At 28.9% G+C, this 20,738-nt stretch overlaps 1 protein-coding gene across 1 annotated transcript in view; it reads left to right on the plus strand.

The window, feature by feature from the left end:
• LOC134727919 (replication protein A 70 kDa DNA-binding subunit-like) overlaps positions 1 to 20,738 on the plus strand; it is a 42,384-nt gene that overhangs the window by 19,874 nt on the left and 1,772 nt on the right. The window contains 3 exon segments of the mRNA XM_063592314.1: positions 18,357 to 18,470; positions 19,288 to 19,395; positions 20,448 to 20,534. Coding sequence (XP_063448384.1) covers positions 18,357 to 18,470; positions 19,288 to 19,395; positions 20,448 to 20,534 — 309 coding nt within the window.

Below are 20,738 nucleotides of genomic sequence, written 5' to 3' on the forward strand. Positions count from 1 at the left end.
AGAGTCAGACAATTTCTAATGAAGGATACTATGGTCTACGGTTTTAAAAATTTCCTCTGTATTCCATGTCTGAAATTTGCACTCAATACACCAAATTCGGTATTTTGTTTTGTTGAGATCGTCTTGAGTTTGAAATAAGTGCCCTAAATTTACACGACCTCGTAGCTAGGATAAAGTAAACATATTTTTTAAGAAATTCATTTACCTATTTAAAATTATTATTATACCCCCTTATAAAAAGGGGGGTATACTGTTTTACCTCTGTCTGTCCGTCCGTCAGTCCGTCCGTCAGTCAGTCCGTCCCATGAAACAGTCGTCACATTTTTCTAAGGAACTACAATACAAGGATTTCTGAAATTTGGTTTCAGGGTTTATCTAAGTCAGCTATACCATGTGATGCGTTTTCAGATTGATCACTTGACAACTCCCTGTTTACCGAACACTTGTATAATTTTACACATGGTCCGAGACCACAATTGTCGTCCCTTGATTTTCGTTGTTCACAAATATAGTCCCTAGTGTTAACAGTGGGTTACTTGCCATTAATTTTTATACCCCTTCCAAATTTATTTCTCCATGTTTAATGCCTCAAATTGTAAGTAGGGGGGTGAAATTACACTGTAAAAAAGTTTGGGTTCAGAATTTTAAAGGAAAGTAGTGATTTGGTCCAGGAGAAAAAGGTTGAAAAATAGCACTTCGGAAGCTGTCAAAAGATTTCAAGAGGCCCTAAAGATAAAATTGTCCATATTTTGAGTTAGAGACGATGAAGTTTTCTATAATTTTGATATAATTTGTCCCAAAAGTAGTACAACACACTGTAAAAGTTTCATTGAGAAAGCGCAGGTGGGATTTTTTTAATTTTCACATATGTTCTAAAAGAAATGCACTACGAATTAATTGTGTTCTCGGACCACATGATAGCAAAGTTGAAAATTTTCGTCACATTTTTCTCAGGAACAACAATACAAGGATTTCTGAAATTTGGTTTCAGGGTTTATCTAAGTCAGCTATATCGTGTGATGCGTTTTCAGATTCATCACTCGACAACTTCCTGTTTACCGAACACTTGCATATTTTTACACTATTAATATTATCAGTAGTATACTACTACACGTTCTGGAACACATTCCAGACATTCCAGCAATTGTGGTACACGTTGTAAAACAGTAAGAGGTCAATCAAAGTTCAAATAAGTGACATTCCAGCAAGTGTCAGAATGATGTCATCAAGAATGTGTAGAATGTGTGTATTTTGATTTTATGAATATACAGTATACATAGGTATACCTCATTCAGTAATATGTTGTTTGGATAGCAAGTAAATGGCTTGGGAAAAGATACGATGATTAAAACACATTTACATTTATTCAAAGCTAACATGCACGTTTCAAGTGCCTTTATCATTTTTAAGTTAACATTATGTTTTCAATAAACTATATGTATATATAATATAAAATTGCGATTTTTATCCAACGCAATTATAGGTTTGAACGTAGTTTTCAATTTAGACTCGTTTATATATAATATATATATATAAGTCGTCTAAATATCAGCCCAACAAAGTTAGATCTGTAAATTTGCTTTCTCAAATGTTTTGTTCTTCCTTCGTCAGGATTAGAACTCATGGCACTGATATATCGTGCCATCAAATCGCCTCGCACTATGTCCGATGCGAAAGACCACTCAACCACCTAGGCTTTACTATGGTACATTGTTTAAAAATATGTTACCTGAGATAGCTTTGATTTAATGAAATACACCAGTCAAGGACAATTATGTGATGAATACTATTATGTATTTACACTATATGTTGACATTAATGGCATGATGTGTAAAATAGACGATAAACAACTATACATGTCAACATCAATAATATTCATACATATGATAAAGTCTTTAACATATGTAAAAAACAAATAAAAAAAACCCCGATAAAATTGAAAACGTACCTAAAACGAAATATTTTGAGCTCATTTAATCGATAAATATATATTAAACTTTAAACAATAAATTAAATTTTGAACTGATATAAGGTATGAAAAAAGTTACCTTATTTTTTTTCTTCTTTGAAACAGGTTTCTAAATAAAAATAAATAAATTGATTTTTTTTTAAAGAATTGCACCAATTTATCAAAGAATCATAGAATAAGTATCAAATGAAATCCATAAAAACAATCAAAGTATACACATGGTCATAAAAAATAATTTGATAAAAAATATATCTGAAACACGGCAAAACCATAAAAATGCGACAATATTCTGTATACTAAACTTGGATAAACTATTAACTATGTAAAATGAGACATATATATATAAACAATCAAAAGAGTGACTTAAATATCAAACTGTAATTTATAACAAAAAAAATTGTCTATAAACCCATCAAGCGCAAGACTAAAAAAATATCATTTTCATAAACACCATCTAAAAACACGACACATACCACATTTCCTGTAAAAGAAAATAACAGAAAAAACTTCCTTTCAGAACTGTCCCTAATATCTGGAATAAAAGTGGGGAATGGTAAAAAAAAAGATTTATGTATTGATAGTTAAGTTCTATCTTTACATATTAAATAAAGGCAACAGTAGTATATCGCTGTTCAAAACTCATAAATCCATGGACAAAAAACAAAATCGGGGTAACAAACTAAAACCGAGGGAAACACATTAAATATAAGAGGAGAACAACGACACAACACCGAAACGCAACACACACAGAAACGGACCAAGCAATAGACAAAATGTTGTTAATATTAACAACACTAAGTATGTTAAGGTATATATCATATAAAAAATAAGTTATATTAAAAGATCATATATTAAGAAAATAATTGACATACATAAGTGTTTAATTATATAGATGAGAACGTTTACAACTTAATGATTTTATATGCATTGGTAAAGCTAGATTTTTAACATGCATTTTGAAACATTAAGGAACTCTCAAAAAGAAGCAATAAGATTGATAAAAAGAACTTCACATACAAAATTTACACAAACAAAATTTTCCAATCTATAGTATTGTATTTATGTACGCTTTTTTTAATCGGTTTCTGAATAAAATATTGTTTACACTAAAATTTGACAAGTTTGGTCTTATAACTGTGTTTTTTTTTTTGTCTTTGAGACCTTCTCAGTACTTCCATTTCATTGACATATGGTATTGATTGATTCTGAAGGGAGTATTTGTTTCTTCTGAGCAAGTGCTGGAGCAATGGGATGGTCATGGCCAGCCTATGGTTTATCATCTTGTTGTGCAGCAGGGTTTTCTTGGTGGTTAAATAAACTTTGAAGTCTTTGTACAAATTTTCTTATAATTTCTATGATACCTTCAACAATCATCACCACAGCTAAGATATATTCTGTAAAAATAGTATTATCTACTTATTATTACATCTCTTGTTTCATCTATTGATATTCCATCATCAATTGATGTATAAACCTCATTTTACTTCTATCCAGTTGAAATTGTTCCATTTGAAATTCTTCAATAGGAACTCCTTTTCTTTTGATATTTGATTATATGAATAATGTTGAAGTGCTTAAAATGATTATCAAAACTGAAAAATAAGAACAATGTCCAAATATCATGGCTCGCACATTTCAATTATTTATTTTTTCTGCCACAAGATATGATATGAATAGTTTTATTTTGAAGGCACAATATAACATAACTCCAAATGCTATAGCAAAAACCAATGAAAAGGGAAAAAATAAAGATAGTTATTTTGAACTTACCTTTCTTCTCAGTGTTTTATTGTGTAATTATATTTTCCTTTTCTGTGATATTTTTTTCTTTAATTGTATTTCTTTTGTTTAAGTTGTATTTCTTTTTTATGAATATGTTTTTTTTTTTCTTTAACTGTTTATGTTTAAGTTGGATCTATTTTTTTTATAAATATGTTTTTTTTTCTTTTATTGTATTTCTTTTGTTTAAGTTTGTATTTATTTTTTGTGAATGTGTTTTATTTTTTTTATTTTTTTTTAATTGTATTTCTTTTGTTTAAGTTTGAATTTATTTTCTGTGAATGTGTGTTTTTCTTTTTTTATTTATCAAAACATGTCAACAATTCTATTGAATACCTACTTTTTTTTTTATTAATAAATTTAATGAACGTTTACTTAAATATATATCCTACCAAGCTAACCCCATAAAATTAAAAAAGTAACTAAATAAACTCATGATATATTGCAAGAATGAAATTTTGTATTTGCGTAAAACACGCGTTTCGTCTTTTGACGCTCGAAGAAACAAAGTCGAGCATTATAGTCCATACCAAACGACAGAAATACAGTGTTTTGTGGTCATTTGTACACGAAATAAATGGATTTTATGTAGATTTTTTTTAAACAAATGTATGTCAAATAGTTTAAAGGACAAACAAAATATGAAATATAGAACCCCATCTTGAGCCTGATATTACACACCATTTCAGTTCATGTTTTTTTTTTGAAGACCTTGCTTTACTTTTTACATCAAAAGAATGTAAAATGCCTGTAAACCTCTTAGTTATGTATTGTTTACATGTCAATATTTGGATAATGCAGTACTGTTTTCTTATAAAATTTTTGCGGGTATATAGACTTTGAAGGGGTTCTTTCAAAACAAATTCACATAAAAAAGTTGATAAACAAAAATGAAACTTGGGAGAAGTTTTCGGGGATAAAATTTTCGTTCTCTTATATTCCAAAAATAAAATACTCTAAATATTCATATTTTATGCAAAACAAATCCATTTACAATGATCTCAATTTATAGTAATCAGAATGATTTCTATTACATTCTAAATATTCAAGAGGGTTCTATATGTATATATAAATATATATGTATTAAAACTGTAACACAATTAAAATATTGTCCATACAATTCTGTCATTACAGCCCTCTCCATTAGAATAAGTTCCATATCTATATGTTTTTAGGCTAAAAATCAATGATACAAACAAAAATAGTTCATATCAGAAAAGAAAGCAATAAAATGAATAATATGTATAAATTTATAAATGTATATGTTGAAATAAAGAATTACTAACAAAATAGATAATAAGTTAACGGAAAAGAAATTTGAGAAATTTGAGGTCATTAAACCCATAGGGAAGTCAACCCATTTATTGTTAAAGTATTTTATAATGGGGGTTTATTCTCTAAAATATTCCTTTTCATGTAAGAATTCTTTAAACTTACTGATTTTAAGAAGATGCTAATATATATATATATATATTTATTTTTTTTAGAAATGTTTTTTGTTGCAATAAAAGAATCGATAGTAGTTTGTATAAGTTTTGTGTAGATTGAAGGTGTGCGAATATTCTGGTAGCTGCCTTGTCAAATCAAACATATATATTTACAGGAAACTTTTGACAATATTCTGTTACGCAAAAAAAAAAACCCAACTTGTTGAAAAATCCCTAACGAAAAAAAACACCGTTATAATATGAATAATTTTTTGAAGCAGACGAATTTCTGACTAAATTTTCGTTGTTCTTTTATTAGACATTTAGTTAGTAGAAATACTGGTTTGCCATATTATTGGATTGCCATCCTTGATGATTTTATTTAATGAACAATACTCGTACCAATACTGAGTCATACTTGAGTTTTGAGATTTCAGAGCTTCTTGTTTGAAATTATTTTTGTGGAATTCAAAAAGGTGCATACGGACAGTTAACACAAAGTCAGTATTGAAAATATCATAAACTGTACAATACCTTCAAAATAGACAAGATGAAGGGATCTCACTAAAGTTCATTTAATGGAATAATTCCCCGAATTAAAAAATATGTAGCTACTATTAGAACAGACCAATTGATACTTCTAGGAAATCAAATACCGTCATATATAAGACCTTAGGATTTGTTAGACATTATCGGTCCATTTTTGTTTTGTTTAAAAGTTTTCTTTCTTTCTAAATCTAATCTGCCAAAGCCTGATATTTTGTTTATAATGGTTACTGTATACTTTTATCTTTTAGCTTGCCTGACCTCGCAAGACACGTGAGATATTGCTATGACTTGGAAAAGTTTGGAGTGAATAATAATGTTTTTCTTTAAGTATATACATAAATAGATAAAGATTATAACATTAAATGGAGTTAACTAATTTATGGTTGAAGTATTTTGTGATGAATTTTATTTCTCTGTAAAATATTCCTTTCCATGTAAGAATCTTTGAAGGTTTTTCTTTCCTTCTAAACTTACTGATTTTAAGAAGATGTCTTATGATGTATATATAAATGTTTTTAAATGTTTTTTTTGTTGAAATAAAAGAATCGATAGAAGTTTCTGTAGGTTTTATGTAGATTGAAAGTGGGTGAATATTCTTGGTACTGCCTTGTCGGCTGCCAAATCAAATACCGTAATACAATGTCATAGTACCATTAGGGCTTATACAAAGACATCAGTTTTCCATATTTTTTTTTATTAAAAGTTTTCTTTTTTTCTGAATTGAATCAGCCAAAACCTGATTTCTTTTTATAGTTGTTACTGTTTACTTTCACCTTTTAGCTTGCCAGACCATACTAGGTACGTGAGCTTTTGCTATAAGTTATTGTTTGCTAAAATGGTCATAAACTTTTTAAAAACGTCAATTTGAAATCCACTTGAAAGCTCCAATTTCCATTAACGTTTGCATAAAGATCCTTAGACTATCTGAAGGATAATGTATTTCGTTGTTCCTTTCTATGGAAATATATAATAACTTAACCTTTTATTTTGCTCATATCTTAAATAATATGATATAATGTACCAAGTCAGGAATACGGCAATATTAATCTAATAGTTCGTTTCTTTGTATGTTGCATTGTCGTTTGTATTTTGTTTCACTTCCGCGTTCTGTTGTTTATTTGTTTAACTCTTACAGTTGATGCGTCTTCGATTTAAGTTTGTAGTTCGGATTGCGTTTTCTCTCCATCAATTTATGATTTTTTTTTACAACGGTATACTACTGTTGCCTTAATTTAAAAGATTTCCAATTTGTAGAAGGTATATTGGCATTCGAAGCTAAACATATTTTACAGATATCTACAATATTACATAATAAATACAATTTTCACTAAAAAATCCATAATTTCAAAGTTCACTGGTACAATATTGCAATCAAAAGAATGCATATTATCTTTTTTAAATAATAAAGATAACAATTTTTATATTTGTTCAACCTTGAAAAAAGAAAAGAATATTTTTTATACATAAGTTTTAAAATGTTCTAAACATAAGCTGCCATTGATTGATTACATATTCAATGTAACAATTAAAAAAACCGAGTGGAAAAAGATTCATTTGATGTATAAGATATAAAGTTATTCCAAAGTCAATTAACCTATATGAATCTACGCCTAAAAAAAGAGTTTATCAAATAATGGAAGAGTTTGTATAAAACTGAAATTATTTTTTACAGATAAAATTTATGAAATATTTTGTTGAAAATAAACCTTAAGCATATATTAATGTACTTTCAAAAAGAAAAAAAGTACAAAAAGCATACTAAATAAGTATAAAATGATCTTAAGCCTTAAACACTAGAAATTACTGTGGGTAAATTAAAGCGATAGCACATATTTACTTATGGAAATTCATTCAGATGGCAGAGAAGTAGAAATTAGTTATTTCTTTTTGCTCATATCTATGCTAAGATGTTTTAAAAAGAAGCCTGAATGGAAAGAGCGCTTGTTTTATACTGTTCTTCCAGACAATATGGTTTGAGGCAAAGTTTTTCACTTTCAATAAGTTACTTGATAAAAGGTTATCCTAAGTACATTTCAGTAATATTTTAACCGCTCGTTATCCTTCAGAAGTAAACTGTGAAATAATTCATGCAAAACATTCATTCCGCAGTTATATTTAAATAGATTTTGTTATTAGTTATCAAAGGTAGCAGGATTATAATTTAGTACGCCAGGCGTGCGTTTCGTCTACATAAGACTCACCAGTCATGCTCAGATCAAAATAGTTATAAAGCCAAAAAAGTACAAAGTTGAAGAGCATTGAGGGTTGTAATTTTTTTATGAAGGACTTCATCTTTGTAAGTTCATTTTGCACATCACATTTAAATTGCTTGACACAAACCAGGATCAGGACCATAACTACGTTTTGTTCAATGTTAATCTACTTTTTTTCTGAATCCATAGTGTACACATGATTAATACAACGTGACGTAATCCTAGCCATATGAATATCAGAACATTAAAACATTTCAGATAGAAAGTCAGCATTCTAGTTTTGGGAACAAAACTAGAAGTGGGCAATTTTCGAAGCTGTATTTTGGCTATATAATTCTAAAATTATAAACATTTCTACAATTATCTATGCAAAAGTGGAAATTCATTGTGTATATCTTAACTCTTTTTAGGGGAAGGGGGTGACAAACTGATACCGGTAGTTGCCAAAAACAAAACCCCGCAGTTTTATATTTACTGAATGCAACTCTAAGGCTTAAGAGAACACAATAATTCTGGTAGAAAATGCAGTGAATTTCTGTATAATGCGAAATAAATTAGAATAAAAACTTGTTTCTTTAATCGCAAATACAGACAGGAAAAACAATTATTCTTAAACTCAATGTTGTATTTAATTTTATCATAATTTTCAAGGGAAACTAATTGTTCACTTCCCTTATAAATAAAATAAACTTATTCTTTTCAGAAATTAATAATCAAACAATGTATCTCCTTCCCCTGTTTAGACTCATCTGTTTTTTTTTGTCAATAGCCTAATAAGTCAATAAAAGTGTGTGTAGTGACTCGTTTTATGATATACACTTTAAAAAAATATCTACCAGATCAAACTCAAAACATGGACAATTGGATGTGATAAAGACAATTTTATTCAGGTTGACGCACAGCTCACTAAACTAATATCGAACCATTTATCCAAATGAATAGGATTACGTTTTTAAGGTATACACAAATATATAACAAAAATTGGTAATGTGTAAGAAAATATGGAATTAAGAAATCAGTGGATTAAATATATTACTCTCACTATAAAAAAAAATCAAAGACATTAATCAAAGCTCGCCTGCTGAATGAGGTAGATAGGAGAAGAAACAAATCAAATAAGCCTACATCTGGAATTACAGCTTTACAAAGGAATATATTTATAGCATTCTTACTTGGACATTGTTGCATTGCCTGGTGTAAAAATGCATTCGATTTTATGATTAATAGTAGGCTCAAGTAAAAAAGTTGGCTTTACACGTATGAATGTATGCTGAATTAATATAACAATTCCACAACTTGTGGCATATTCGAAAATATTTTAAACAAAACTAAATTTATTACTGCACATATGCAGGTCTTCAAAGCTCAATAAAGATGTTATATGTTTTCAATATATAAAGGACGATGTGATTTGAGTGCCAAGGAGACAACTCTCCATCTGTTTTTCAACCACAAAGACTTCCAACTGGAACATATCATATTTTTATGTGAATTATTCTTTTCCCACCTTCAACTTAATCATATTTGTTTTGTTTTATTTATTGTCAATATATATATCGGCATATCATTTACAATAGTTTCAACAATCGAAAAAAAACCAGGTTAGAAACTCACAGCAAATTGACAATAAAAGATATGTATAAAAAAAAATGTAAAATCGGTTAAATGTCAAATTCTGTATGCCACTTCGAAATGCTAATTGAAAGTACAATATAGTAAAAAATCTCATCATAGATACCAGAATTGAAATTCGTATTTGCAAGAGTTTTGTCAAACCAAGTGTGTCCGTTTACACACTTCACATTAGGGTAAACATTGTATGGACAATTAAATCTCTGTCTTGAATTAAGTACAGCATTCCACAGGAATTTCTTTAGTATGAATCATTGATATTAATTTTTTTTGGGGGGGGAGGGGGAGGGGGAGGATGAGCCCGATGCAAAGATAATTTTATTGTCAATTTGCTGTGAGTTTCTAACCTGGTTTTTTTTTCGATTGTTGAAACAATTGTAAATGATATGCCGATATATATATTGACAATAAATAAAACAAAACAAATATGATAAAGTTGAAGGTGGGAAAAGAATAATTCACATAAAAATATGATATGTTCCAGTTGGAAGTCTTTGTGGTTGAAAAACAGATGGAGAGTTGTCTCCTTGGCACTCAAATCACATCGTCCTTTATATATTGAAAACATATAACATCTTTATTGAGCTTTGAAGACCTGCATATGTGCAGTAATAAATTTAGTTTTGTTTAAAATATTTTCGAATATGCCACAAGTTGTGGAATTGTTATATTAATTCAGCATACATTCATACGTGTAAAGCCAACTTTTTTACTTGAGCCTACTATTAATCATAAAATCGAATGCATTTTTACACCAGGCAATGCAACAATGTCCAAGTAAGAATGCTATAAATATATTCCTTTGTAAAGCTGTAATTCCAGATGTAGGCTTATTTGATTTGTTTCTTCTCCTATCTACCTCATTCAGCAGGCGAGCTTTGATTAATGTCTTTGATTTTTTTTTATAGTGAGAGTAATATATTTAATCCACTGATTTCTTAATTCCATATTTTCTTACACATTACCAATTTTTGTTATATATTTGTGTATACCTTAAAAACGTAATCCTATTCATTTGGATAAATGGTTCGATATTAGTTTAGTGAGCTGTGCGTCAACCTGAATAAAATTGTCTTTATCACATCCAATTGTCCATGTTTTGAGTTTGATCTGGTAGATATTTTTTTAAAGTGTATATCATAAAACGAGTCACTACACACACTTTTATTGACTTATTAGGCTATTGACAAAAAAAACCAGAGGAGTCTAAAAAGGGGAAGGAGATACATTGTTTGATTATTAATTTCTGAAAAGAATAAGTTTATTTTATTTATAAGGGAAGTGAACAATTAGTTTCCCTTGAAAATTATGATAAAATTAAATACAACATTGAGTTTAAGAATAATTGTTTTTCCTGTCTGTATTTGCGATTAAAGAAACAAGTTTTTATTCTGATTTATTTCGCATTATACAGAAATTCACTGCATTTTCTACCAGAATTATTGTGTTCTCTTAAGCCTTAGAGTTGCATTCAGTAAATATAAAACTGCGGGGTTTTGTTTTTGGCAACTACCGGTATCAGTTTGTCACCCCCTCCCCCTAAAAAGAGTTAAGATATACATAATGAATTTCCACTTTTGCATAGAGAATTGTAGAAATGTTTATAATTTTAGAATTATATAGCCAAAATACAGCTTCGAAAATTGCCCACTTCTAGTTTTGTTCCCAAAACTAGAATGCTGACTTTCTATCTGAAATGTTTCAATGTTCTGATATTCATATGGCTAGGATTACGTCACGTTGTATTAATCATGTGTACACTATGGATTCAGAAAAAAAATTAGATTAACATTGAACAAAACGTAGTTATGGTCCTGATCCTGGTTTGTGTCAAGCAATTTAAATGTGATGTGCAAAATGAACTTACAAAGATGAAGTCCTTCATAAAAAAATTACAACCCTCAATGTTCTTCAACTTTGTACTTTTTTGGCTTTATAACTATTTTGATCTGAGCATGACTGGTGAGTCTTATGTAGACGAAACGCACGCCTGGCGTACTAAATTATAATCCTGCTACATTTGATAACTAATAACAAAATCTATTTAAATATAACTGCGGAATGAATGTTTTGCATGAATTATTTCACAGTTTACTTCTGAAGGATAACGAGCGGTTAAAATATTACTGAAATGTACTTAGGATAACCTTTTATCAAGTAACTTATTGAAAGTGAAAAACTTTGCCTCAACCCATATTGTCTGGAAGAACAGTATAAAACAAGCGCTCTTTCCATTCAGGCTTCTTTTTAAAACATCTTAGCATAGATATGAGCAAAAAGAAATAACTAATTTCTACTTCTCTGCCATCTGAATGAATTTCCATAAGTAAATATGTGCTATCGCTTTAATTTACCCACAGTAATTTCTAGTGTTTAAGGCTTAAGATCATTTTATACTTATTTAGTATGCTTTTTGTACTTTTTTCTTTTTGAAAGTACATTAATATATGCTTAAGGTTTATTTTCAACAAAATATTTCATAAATTTTATCTGTAAAAAATAATTTCAGTTTTATACAAACTCTTCCATTATTTGATAAACTCTTTTTTTAGGCGTAGATTCATATAGGTTAATTGACTCTGGAATAACTTTATATCTTATACATCAAATGAATCTTTTTCCACTCGTTTTTTTTTAATTGTTACATTGAATATGTAATCAATCAATGGCAGCTTATGTTTAGAACATTTTAAAACTTATGTATAAAAAATATTCTTTTCTTTTTTCAAGGTTGAACAAATATAAAAATTGTTATCTTTATTATTTAAAAAAGATAATATGCATTCTTTTGATTGCAATATTGTACCAGTGTACTTTGAAATTATGGATTTTTTAGTGAAAATTGTATTTATTATGTAATATTGTAAATATCTGTAAAATATGTTTAGCTTCGAATGCCAATATACCTTCTACAAATTGGAAATCTTTTAAATTAAGGCAACAGTAGTATACCGTTGTAAAAAAAAATCATAAATTGATGGAGAGAAAACGCAATCCGAACTACAAACTTGAATCGAAGACGCATCAACTGTAAGAGTTAAACAAATAAACAACAGAACGCGGAAGTGAAACAAAATACAAACGACAATGCAACATACAAAGAAACGAACTATTAGATTAATATTGCCGTATTCCTGACTTGGTACATTATATCATATTATTTAAGATATGAGCAAAATAAAAGTTTAAGTTATTATATATTTCCATAGAAAGGAACAACGAAATACATTATCCTTCAGATAGTCTAAGGATCTTTATGCAAACGTTAATGGAAATTGGAGCTTTCAAGTGGATTTCAAATTGACGTTTTTAAAAAGTTTATGACCATTTCAGCAAACAATAACTTATAGCAAAAGCTCACGTACCTAGTATGGTCTGGCAAGCTAAAAGGTGAAAGTAAACAGTAACAACTATAAAAAGAAATCAGGTTTTGGCTGATTCAATTCAGAAAAAAAGAAAACTTTTAATAAAAAAAAATATGGAAAACTGATGTCTTTGTATAAGCCCTAATGGTACTATGACATTGTATTACGGTATTTGATTTGGCAGCCGACAAGGCAGTACCAAGAATATTCACCCACTTTCAATCTACATAAAACCTACAGAAACTTCTATCGATTCTTTTATTTCAACAAAAAAAAACATTTAAAAACATTTATATATACATCATAAGACATCTTCTTAAAATCAGTAAGTTTAGAAGGAAAGAAAAACCTTCAAAGATTCTTACATGGAAAGGAGTATTTTACAGAGAAATAAAATTCATCACAAAATACTTCAACCATAAATTAGTTAACTCCATTTAATGTTATAATCTTTATCTATTTATGTATATACTTAAAGAAAAACATTATTATTCACTCCAAAATTTTCCAAGTCATAGCAATATCTCACGTGTCTTGCGAGGTCAGGCAAGCTAAAAGATAAAAGTATACAGTAACCATTATAAACAAAATATCAGGCTTTGGCAGATTAGATTTAGAAAGAAAGAAAACTTTTAAACAAAACAAAAATGGACCGATAATGTCTAACAAATCCTAAGGTCTTATATATGACGGTATTTGATTTCCTAGAAGTATCAATTGGTCTGTTCTAATAGTAGCTACATATTTTTTAATTCGGGGAATTATTCCATTAAATGAACTTTAGTGAGATCCCTTCATCTTGTCTATTTTGAAGGTATTGTACAGTTTATGATATTTTCAATACTGACTTTGTGTTAACTGTCCGTATGCACCTTTTTGAATTCCACAAAAATAATTTCAAACAAGAAGCTCTGAAATCTCAAAACTCAAGTATGACTCAGTATTGGTACGAGTATTGTTCATTAAATAAAATCATCAAGGATGGCAAGCCAATAATATGGCAAACCAGTATTTCTACTAACTAAATGTCTAATAAAAGAACAACGAAAATTTAGTCAGAAATTCGTCTGCTTCTAAAAATTAATCATATTATAACGGTGTTTTTTTTTCGTTAGGGATTTTTCAACAAGTTGGTTTTTTTTTTTGCGTAACAGAATATTGTCAAAAGTTTCCTGTAAATATATATGTTTGATTTGACAAGGCAGCTACCAGAATATTCGCACACCTTCAATCTACACAAAACTTATACAAACTACTATCGATTCTTTTATTGCAACAAAAAACATTTCTAAAAAAAATAAATATATATATATATATTAGCATCTTCTTAAAATCAGTAAGTTTAAAGAATTCTTACATGAAAAGGAATATTTTAGAGAATAAACCCCCATTATAAAATACTTTAACAATAAATGGGTTGACTTCCCTATGGGTTTAATGACCTCAAATTTCTCAAATTTCTTTTCCGTTAACTTATTATCTATTTTGTTAGTAATTCTTTATTTCAACATATACATTTATAAATTTATACATATTATTCATTTTATTGCTTTCTTTTCTGATATGAACTATTTTTGTTTGTATCATTGATTTTTAGCCTAAAAACATATAGATATGGAACTTATTCTAATGGAGAGGGCTGTAATGACAGAATTGTATGGACAATATTTTAATTGTGTTACAGTTTTAATACATATATATTTATATATATACATATAGAACCCTCTTGAATATTTAGAATGTAATAGAAATCATTCTGATTACTATAAATTGAGATCATTGTAAATGGATTTGTTTTGCATAAAATATGAATATTTAGAGTATTTTATTTTTGGAATATAAGAGAACGAAAATTTTATCCCCGAAAACTTCTCCCAAGTGTCATTTTTGTTTATCAACTTTTTTATGTGAATTTGTTTTGAAAGAACCCCTTCAAAGTCTATATACCCGCAAAAATTTTATAAGAAAACAGTACTGCATTATCCAAATATTGACATGTAAACAATACATAACTAAGAGGTTTACAGGCATTTTACATTCTTTTGATGTAAAAAGTAAAGCAAGGTCTTCAAAAAAAAAACATGAACTGAAATGGTGTGTAATATCAGGCTCAAGATGGGGTTCTATATTTCATATTTTGTTTGTCCTTTAAACAATTTGACATACATTTGTTTAAAAAAATCTACATAAAATCCATTTATTTCGTGTACAAATGACCACAAAACACTGTATTTCTGTCGTTTGGTATGGACTATAATGCTCGACTTTGTTTCTTCGAGCGTCAAAAGACGAAACGCGTGTTTTACGCAAATACAAAATTTCATTCTTGCAATATATCATGAGTTTATTTAGTTACTTTTTAATTTTATGGGGTTAGCTTGGTAGGATATATATTTAAGTAAACGTTCATTAAATTTATTAATAAAAAAAAAAAGTAGGTATTCAATAGAATTGTTGACATGTTTTGATAAATAAAAAAAGAAAAACACACATTCACAGAAAATAAATTCAAACTTAAACAAAAGAAATACAATTAAAAAAAAATAAAAAAAATAAAACACATTCACAAAAAATAAATACAAACTTAAACAAAAGAAATACAATAAAAGAAAAAAAAAACATATTTATAAAAAAAATAGATCCAACTTAAACATAAACAGTTAAAGAAAAAAAACATATTCATAAAAAAGAAATACAACTTAAACAAAAGAAATACAATTAAAGAAAAAAATATCACAGATAAGGAAAATATAATTACACAATAAAACACTGAGAAGAAAGGTAAGTTCAAAATAACTATCTTTATTTTTTCCCTTTTCATTGGTTTTTGCTATAGCATTTGGAGTTATGTTATATTGTGCCTTCAAAATAAAACTATTCATATCATATCTTGTGGCAGAAAAAATAAATAATTGAAATGTGCGAGCCATGATATTTGGACATTGTTCTTATTTTTCAGTTTTGATAATCATTTTAAGCACTTCAACATTATTCATATAATCAAATATCAAAAGAAAAGGAGTTCCTATTGAAGAATTTCAAATGGAACAATTTCAACTGGATAGAAGTAAAATGAGGTTTATACATCAATTGATGATGGAATATCAATAGATGAAACAAGAGATGTAATAATAAGTAGATAATACTATTTTTACAGAATATATCTTAGCTGTGGTGATGATTGTTGAAGGTATCATAGAAATTATAAGAAAATTTGTACAAAGACTTCAAAGTTTATTTAACCACCAAGAAAACCCTGCTGCACAACAAGATGATAAACCATAGGCTGGCCATGACCATCCCATTGCTCCAGCACTTGCTCAGAAGAAACAAATACTCCCTTCAGAATCAATCAATACCATATGTCAATGAAATGGAAGTACTGAGAAGGTCTCAAAGACAAAAAAAAACACAGTTATAAGACCAAACTTGTCAAAGTTTAGTGTAAACAATATTTTATTCAGAAACCGATAAAAAAAAGCGTACATAAATACAATACTATAGATTGGAAAATTTTGTTTGTGTAAATTTTGTATGTGAAGTTCTTTTTATCAATCTTATTGCTTCTTTTTGAGAGTTCCTTAATGTTTCAAAATGCATGTTAAAAATCTAGCTTTTTGCCGTGTTTCAGATATATTTTTTATCAAATTATTTTTTATATGACCATGTGTATACTTTGATTGTTTTTATGGATTTCATTTGATACTTATTCTATGATTCTTTGATAAATTGGTGCAATTCTTTAAAAAAAAATCAATTTATTTATTTTTATTTAGAAACCTGTTTCAAAGAAGAAAAAAAATAAGGTAACTTTTTTCATACCTTATATCAGTTCAAAATTTAATTTATTGTTTAAAGTTTAATATATATTTATCGATTAAATGAGCTCAAAATATTTCGTTTTAGGTACGTTTTCAATTTTATCGGGTTTTTTTTTATTTGTTTTTTACATATGTTAAAGACTTTATCATATGTATGAATATTATTGATGTTGACATGTATAGTTGTTTATCGTCTATTTTACACATCATGCCATTAATGTCAACATATAGTGTAAATACATAATAGTATTCATCACATAATTGTCCTTGACTGGTGTATTTCATTAAATCAAAGCTATCTCAGGTAACATATTTTAAAACAATGTACCATATTAAAGCCTAGGTGGTTGAGTGGTCTTTCGCATCGGACATAGTGCGAGGCGATTTGATGGCACGATATATCAGTGCCATGAGTTCTAATCCTGACGAAGGAAGAACAAAACATTTGAGAAAGCAAATTTACAGATCTAACTTTGTTGGGCTGATATTTAGACGACTTATATATATATATTATATATAAACGAGTCTAAATTGAAAACTACGTTCAAACCTATAATTGTGTTGGATAAAAATCGCAATTTTATATTATATATACATATAGTTTATTGAAAACATAATGTTAACTTAAAAATGATAAAGGCACTTGAAACGTGCATGTTAGCTTTGAATAAATGTAAATGTGTTTTAATCATCGTATCTTTTCCCAAGCCATTTACTTGCTATCCAAACAACATATTACTGAATGAGGTATACCTATGTATACTGTATATTCATAAAATCAAAATACACACATTCTACACATTCCTAAGGTTACAACATTCTTGATGACATCATTCTGACAATTGCTGGAATGTCACTTATTTGAACTTTGATTGACCTCTTACTGTTTTACAACGTGTACCACAATTGCTGGAATGTCTGGAATGTGTTCCAGAACGTGTAGTAGTATACTACTATTATCCACTTGTGGCGGGGGTATCATCAGTGAGCAGTAGCTCGCAGTTTCACTTGTTAAGACTATTTTGCAAAAGCATATTTCTTCAAAAATATTTTATCAGGATATTAGATGTATTAACCATTAGTGCCAATCATTTTAAATTCAAAACCCGTTCATTGACAAACTATAAATGGCACAGTTTCTGGTTTGCATACGTTATCACAGGAACTGGATCAGGTGAATTTTCTAGATCTTTTTAAATGTAATTGTAGGTTAGTTGCAATATTTTTATGCCCCACTTACAATAGTAGAGGGGCATTATGTTTTCTGGTCTGTGCCTCCATTCGTTCGTCCGTCTTTTCGTTTGTCTGCGTCTTTTCATCCCACTTCAGGTTAAAGTTTTTGGTCAAGTTAGTTTTTGATGAAGTTGAAGTTCAATCCACTTGAAATTTAGTACACATGTTTCCTATGATATGATCTTTCTCATTTTAATTACAAATTAAAGTTTTTACCCCAATTTCACGGTCCACTGAACATACAAAATTATAGTGCGAGTGGGGCATCCATGTACTATCGACACATTATTGTCCAATGTCATTTAATATATGTGTTATAGTCTAGCTCAATAGAGTCTTGTAATATTATTTTATCAATATGATTGTAGGCTTGCCCCAAAGAAGCTTGTAATAAGAAACTCATTGACCAAGGAAATGGTATGTTTAGATGTGAAAAATGTAATCATGAAGTGCCAAACTTTAAATGGAGGATGATTCTATCTGTAAGTATTTATAACTGATCTCAGTCATCAGTGAATTATGTAAATATAAAAAAGAAGATGTTGTATGATTGCCAATGAGACAACTCTCCACAAGAGACCAAAATAACACAACGAGAAAACAAAGTCTAATTTATTTATGTACAAAAGATAAATGAAAAACAAATATTTAACGCATTAACAAATGACCACCACTATACAACAGGCTTCTGACTTGGGACAGACTCATACATACAGAATGAGATGGGGTTAAACATGTTAGCACAGTCGCAACCCTGGGCCTAACCTGGGACAGTGCTGTAATCATGTATTATTTTTTCTGCATATTAATATAAGAAGGTGCAAGAGGATTTTCCTTATTTGAAGTGAGTTACATCATGCACTCTTCAACGTTACAGGGTGTGGAAAAAATACATAAGATGTGACCTTCTGATCAGATAGACCAAAAATAGATATAATGCCAACCAGCAACAACATGACATAACTTCCAAAAGAAGTAATATGGAGTAGATTGTTTTACTGCACAGCAAAATTAACCATGGTTTGAAGGAACTATGCAACAGGGTTATAACCACAATAATTTAAAATCGCATTTTGCAATTTTTGAAATGAATTAAACAGGATTTTTCTCAATAAAATATAATTGCATTAAAGTCTAAATGGACAAAATCGCAATAATAAATGCATGAAATACTTTCTGAATGTACAGTACACATTTTTATCAGGTTTGATTTTCGCCATTGTATAGAACATTTATCCTTAAGTGAAATTTGCTGACGTATTTTGTTTGATGTGGTGCATATTTTCTTCAATATTGTAGGCAAATCTGGCCGACTTCTCTGATAACCAGTGGGTGACTTGTTTCCAGGAATCAGCAGAACTTATACTAGGAAAATCAGCTGATGAGTTAGGGGATCTGAAAGATTCAGTAAGTCTGCAATTTATCGATTGATTGTTGGATATTTAATGTCCATTGGCAGATAGTTCATGCATGTTCAGGACAAGAACAAATTACCAATTAATTCATTAGATAGGTCTTGCAACATCCCCTCAAAAGAGTTGTTGCAATGGTTCTTAACATGCAGAGAGTGTGACTATCTCTCAACACGAATAATCTGATATAACATCCCCATTCTGACCAGACTGTATGCAATTTTGGTAACAAAGGAAGAAAGTACACGAACTTAGAAAAATTCAAGTGAACTTCCAAGAAACCTTTACGATTTGTTGGCTCTGTATCTTTATTCTGTAGAAGATTAACACAGCAATGGTATTAAATGTCCTTTCTGATAAATACATTTGTGAAGAAGAGCCAACAAAATTATAGTACAACTCGAAGGCTTTAGAAAATTTCAAAATGTATTTTGCAGTTTACTAGTTACTTAATTTTCCCTCTTTTAGGTGATCATGCCTTTTGGTTGTTAACTGTTGCATGATTACTAAATAATAAAATAGATTTACAGGATAACAAAGTTATCATGGTTATGTAAAAGTCAAAATTTTGTAAAATGAGAAAAAGATTGTGAGTTAAAGTTGTGGTTGTGAAACATTTACACTGTATTCCAATATGACATAGACTGTTTGGAATCCAACAATATTCTTTAAAAAGGACCATCTAGGTATAAGTAACTAAATTAAAGTAAACATGTGAAAAATACAACTGTACAATATATTACTAATTCATTACCCACGGAAGATATCAAGTTCTTAAAAAACATAATGACATCCATTTTGCTGACTGCTATCTTAGTTTGTCCTGTATGTCAATTCTTAAGTTATTCTAAGGAAAAGAATGGGCTAAAAGTACAAACAAATTAAAAGTCTTGATAGTATATGTATTGTAGTTGAATTTTAAATTGACAATTATAAAAGTTGTCTGTTTGCTTCCTGGAATATCATAGTCAGTCTAGTTTCATCATAAGTATCGTAGGAATTTATAATGATTACTCCATTGTTGGACTAATTGAACTTTTATTTCAGAATGAGGCAGCATATGATCAGGCATTTCAAGATGCAATGTTCAAATCCTATATCTTCCGATTGCGAGCAAAGATTGAAACATATAATGTAAGTGTTTATATAGATATTCTAATTTCTTATTTTATTTTAAAAGTTGCATATTAAGAAAAAAAATATGTAGAAGTGTTCTTATGCATGTTAACATATGTGTTTCATAGAAGAAACGGTTATTGGTGAATGAGTAATGAATTAAATTGTCCAATTTTAACTTTCAAAACTAATTATTCTACAAATTGTGTAGGTGTTAAGTCA

Source organism: Mytilus trossulus, chromosome 8 (genome assembly GCF_036588685.1).
Source record: "Mytilus trossulus isolate FHL-02 chromosome 8, PNRI_Mtr1.1.1.hap1, whole genome shotgun sequence".
Taxonomy (NCBI): Eukaryota; Metazoa; Mollusca; class Bivalvia; order Mytilida; family Mytilidae; genus Mytilus; species Mytilus trossulus.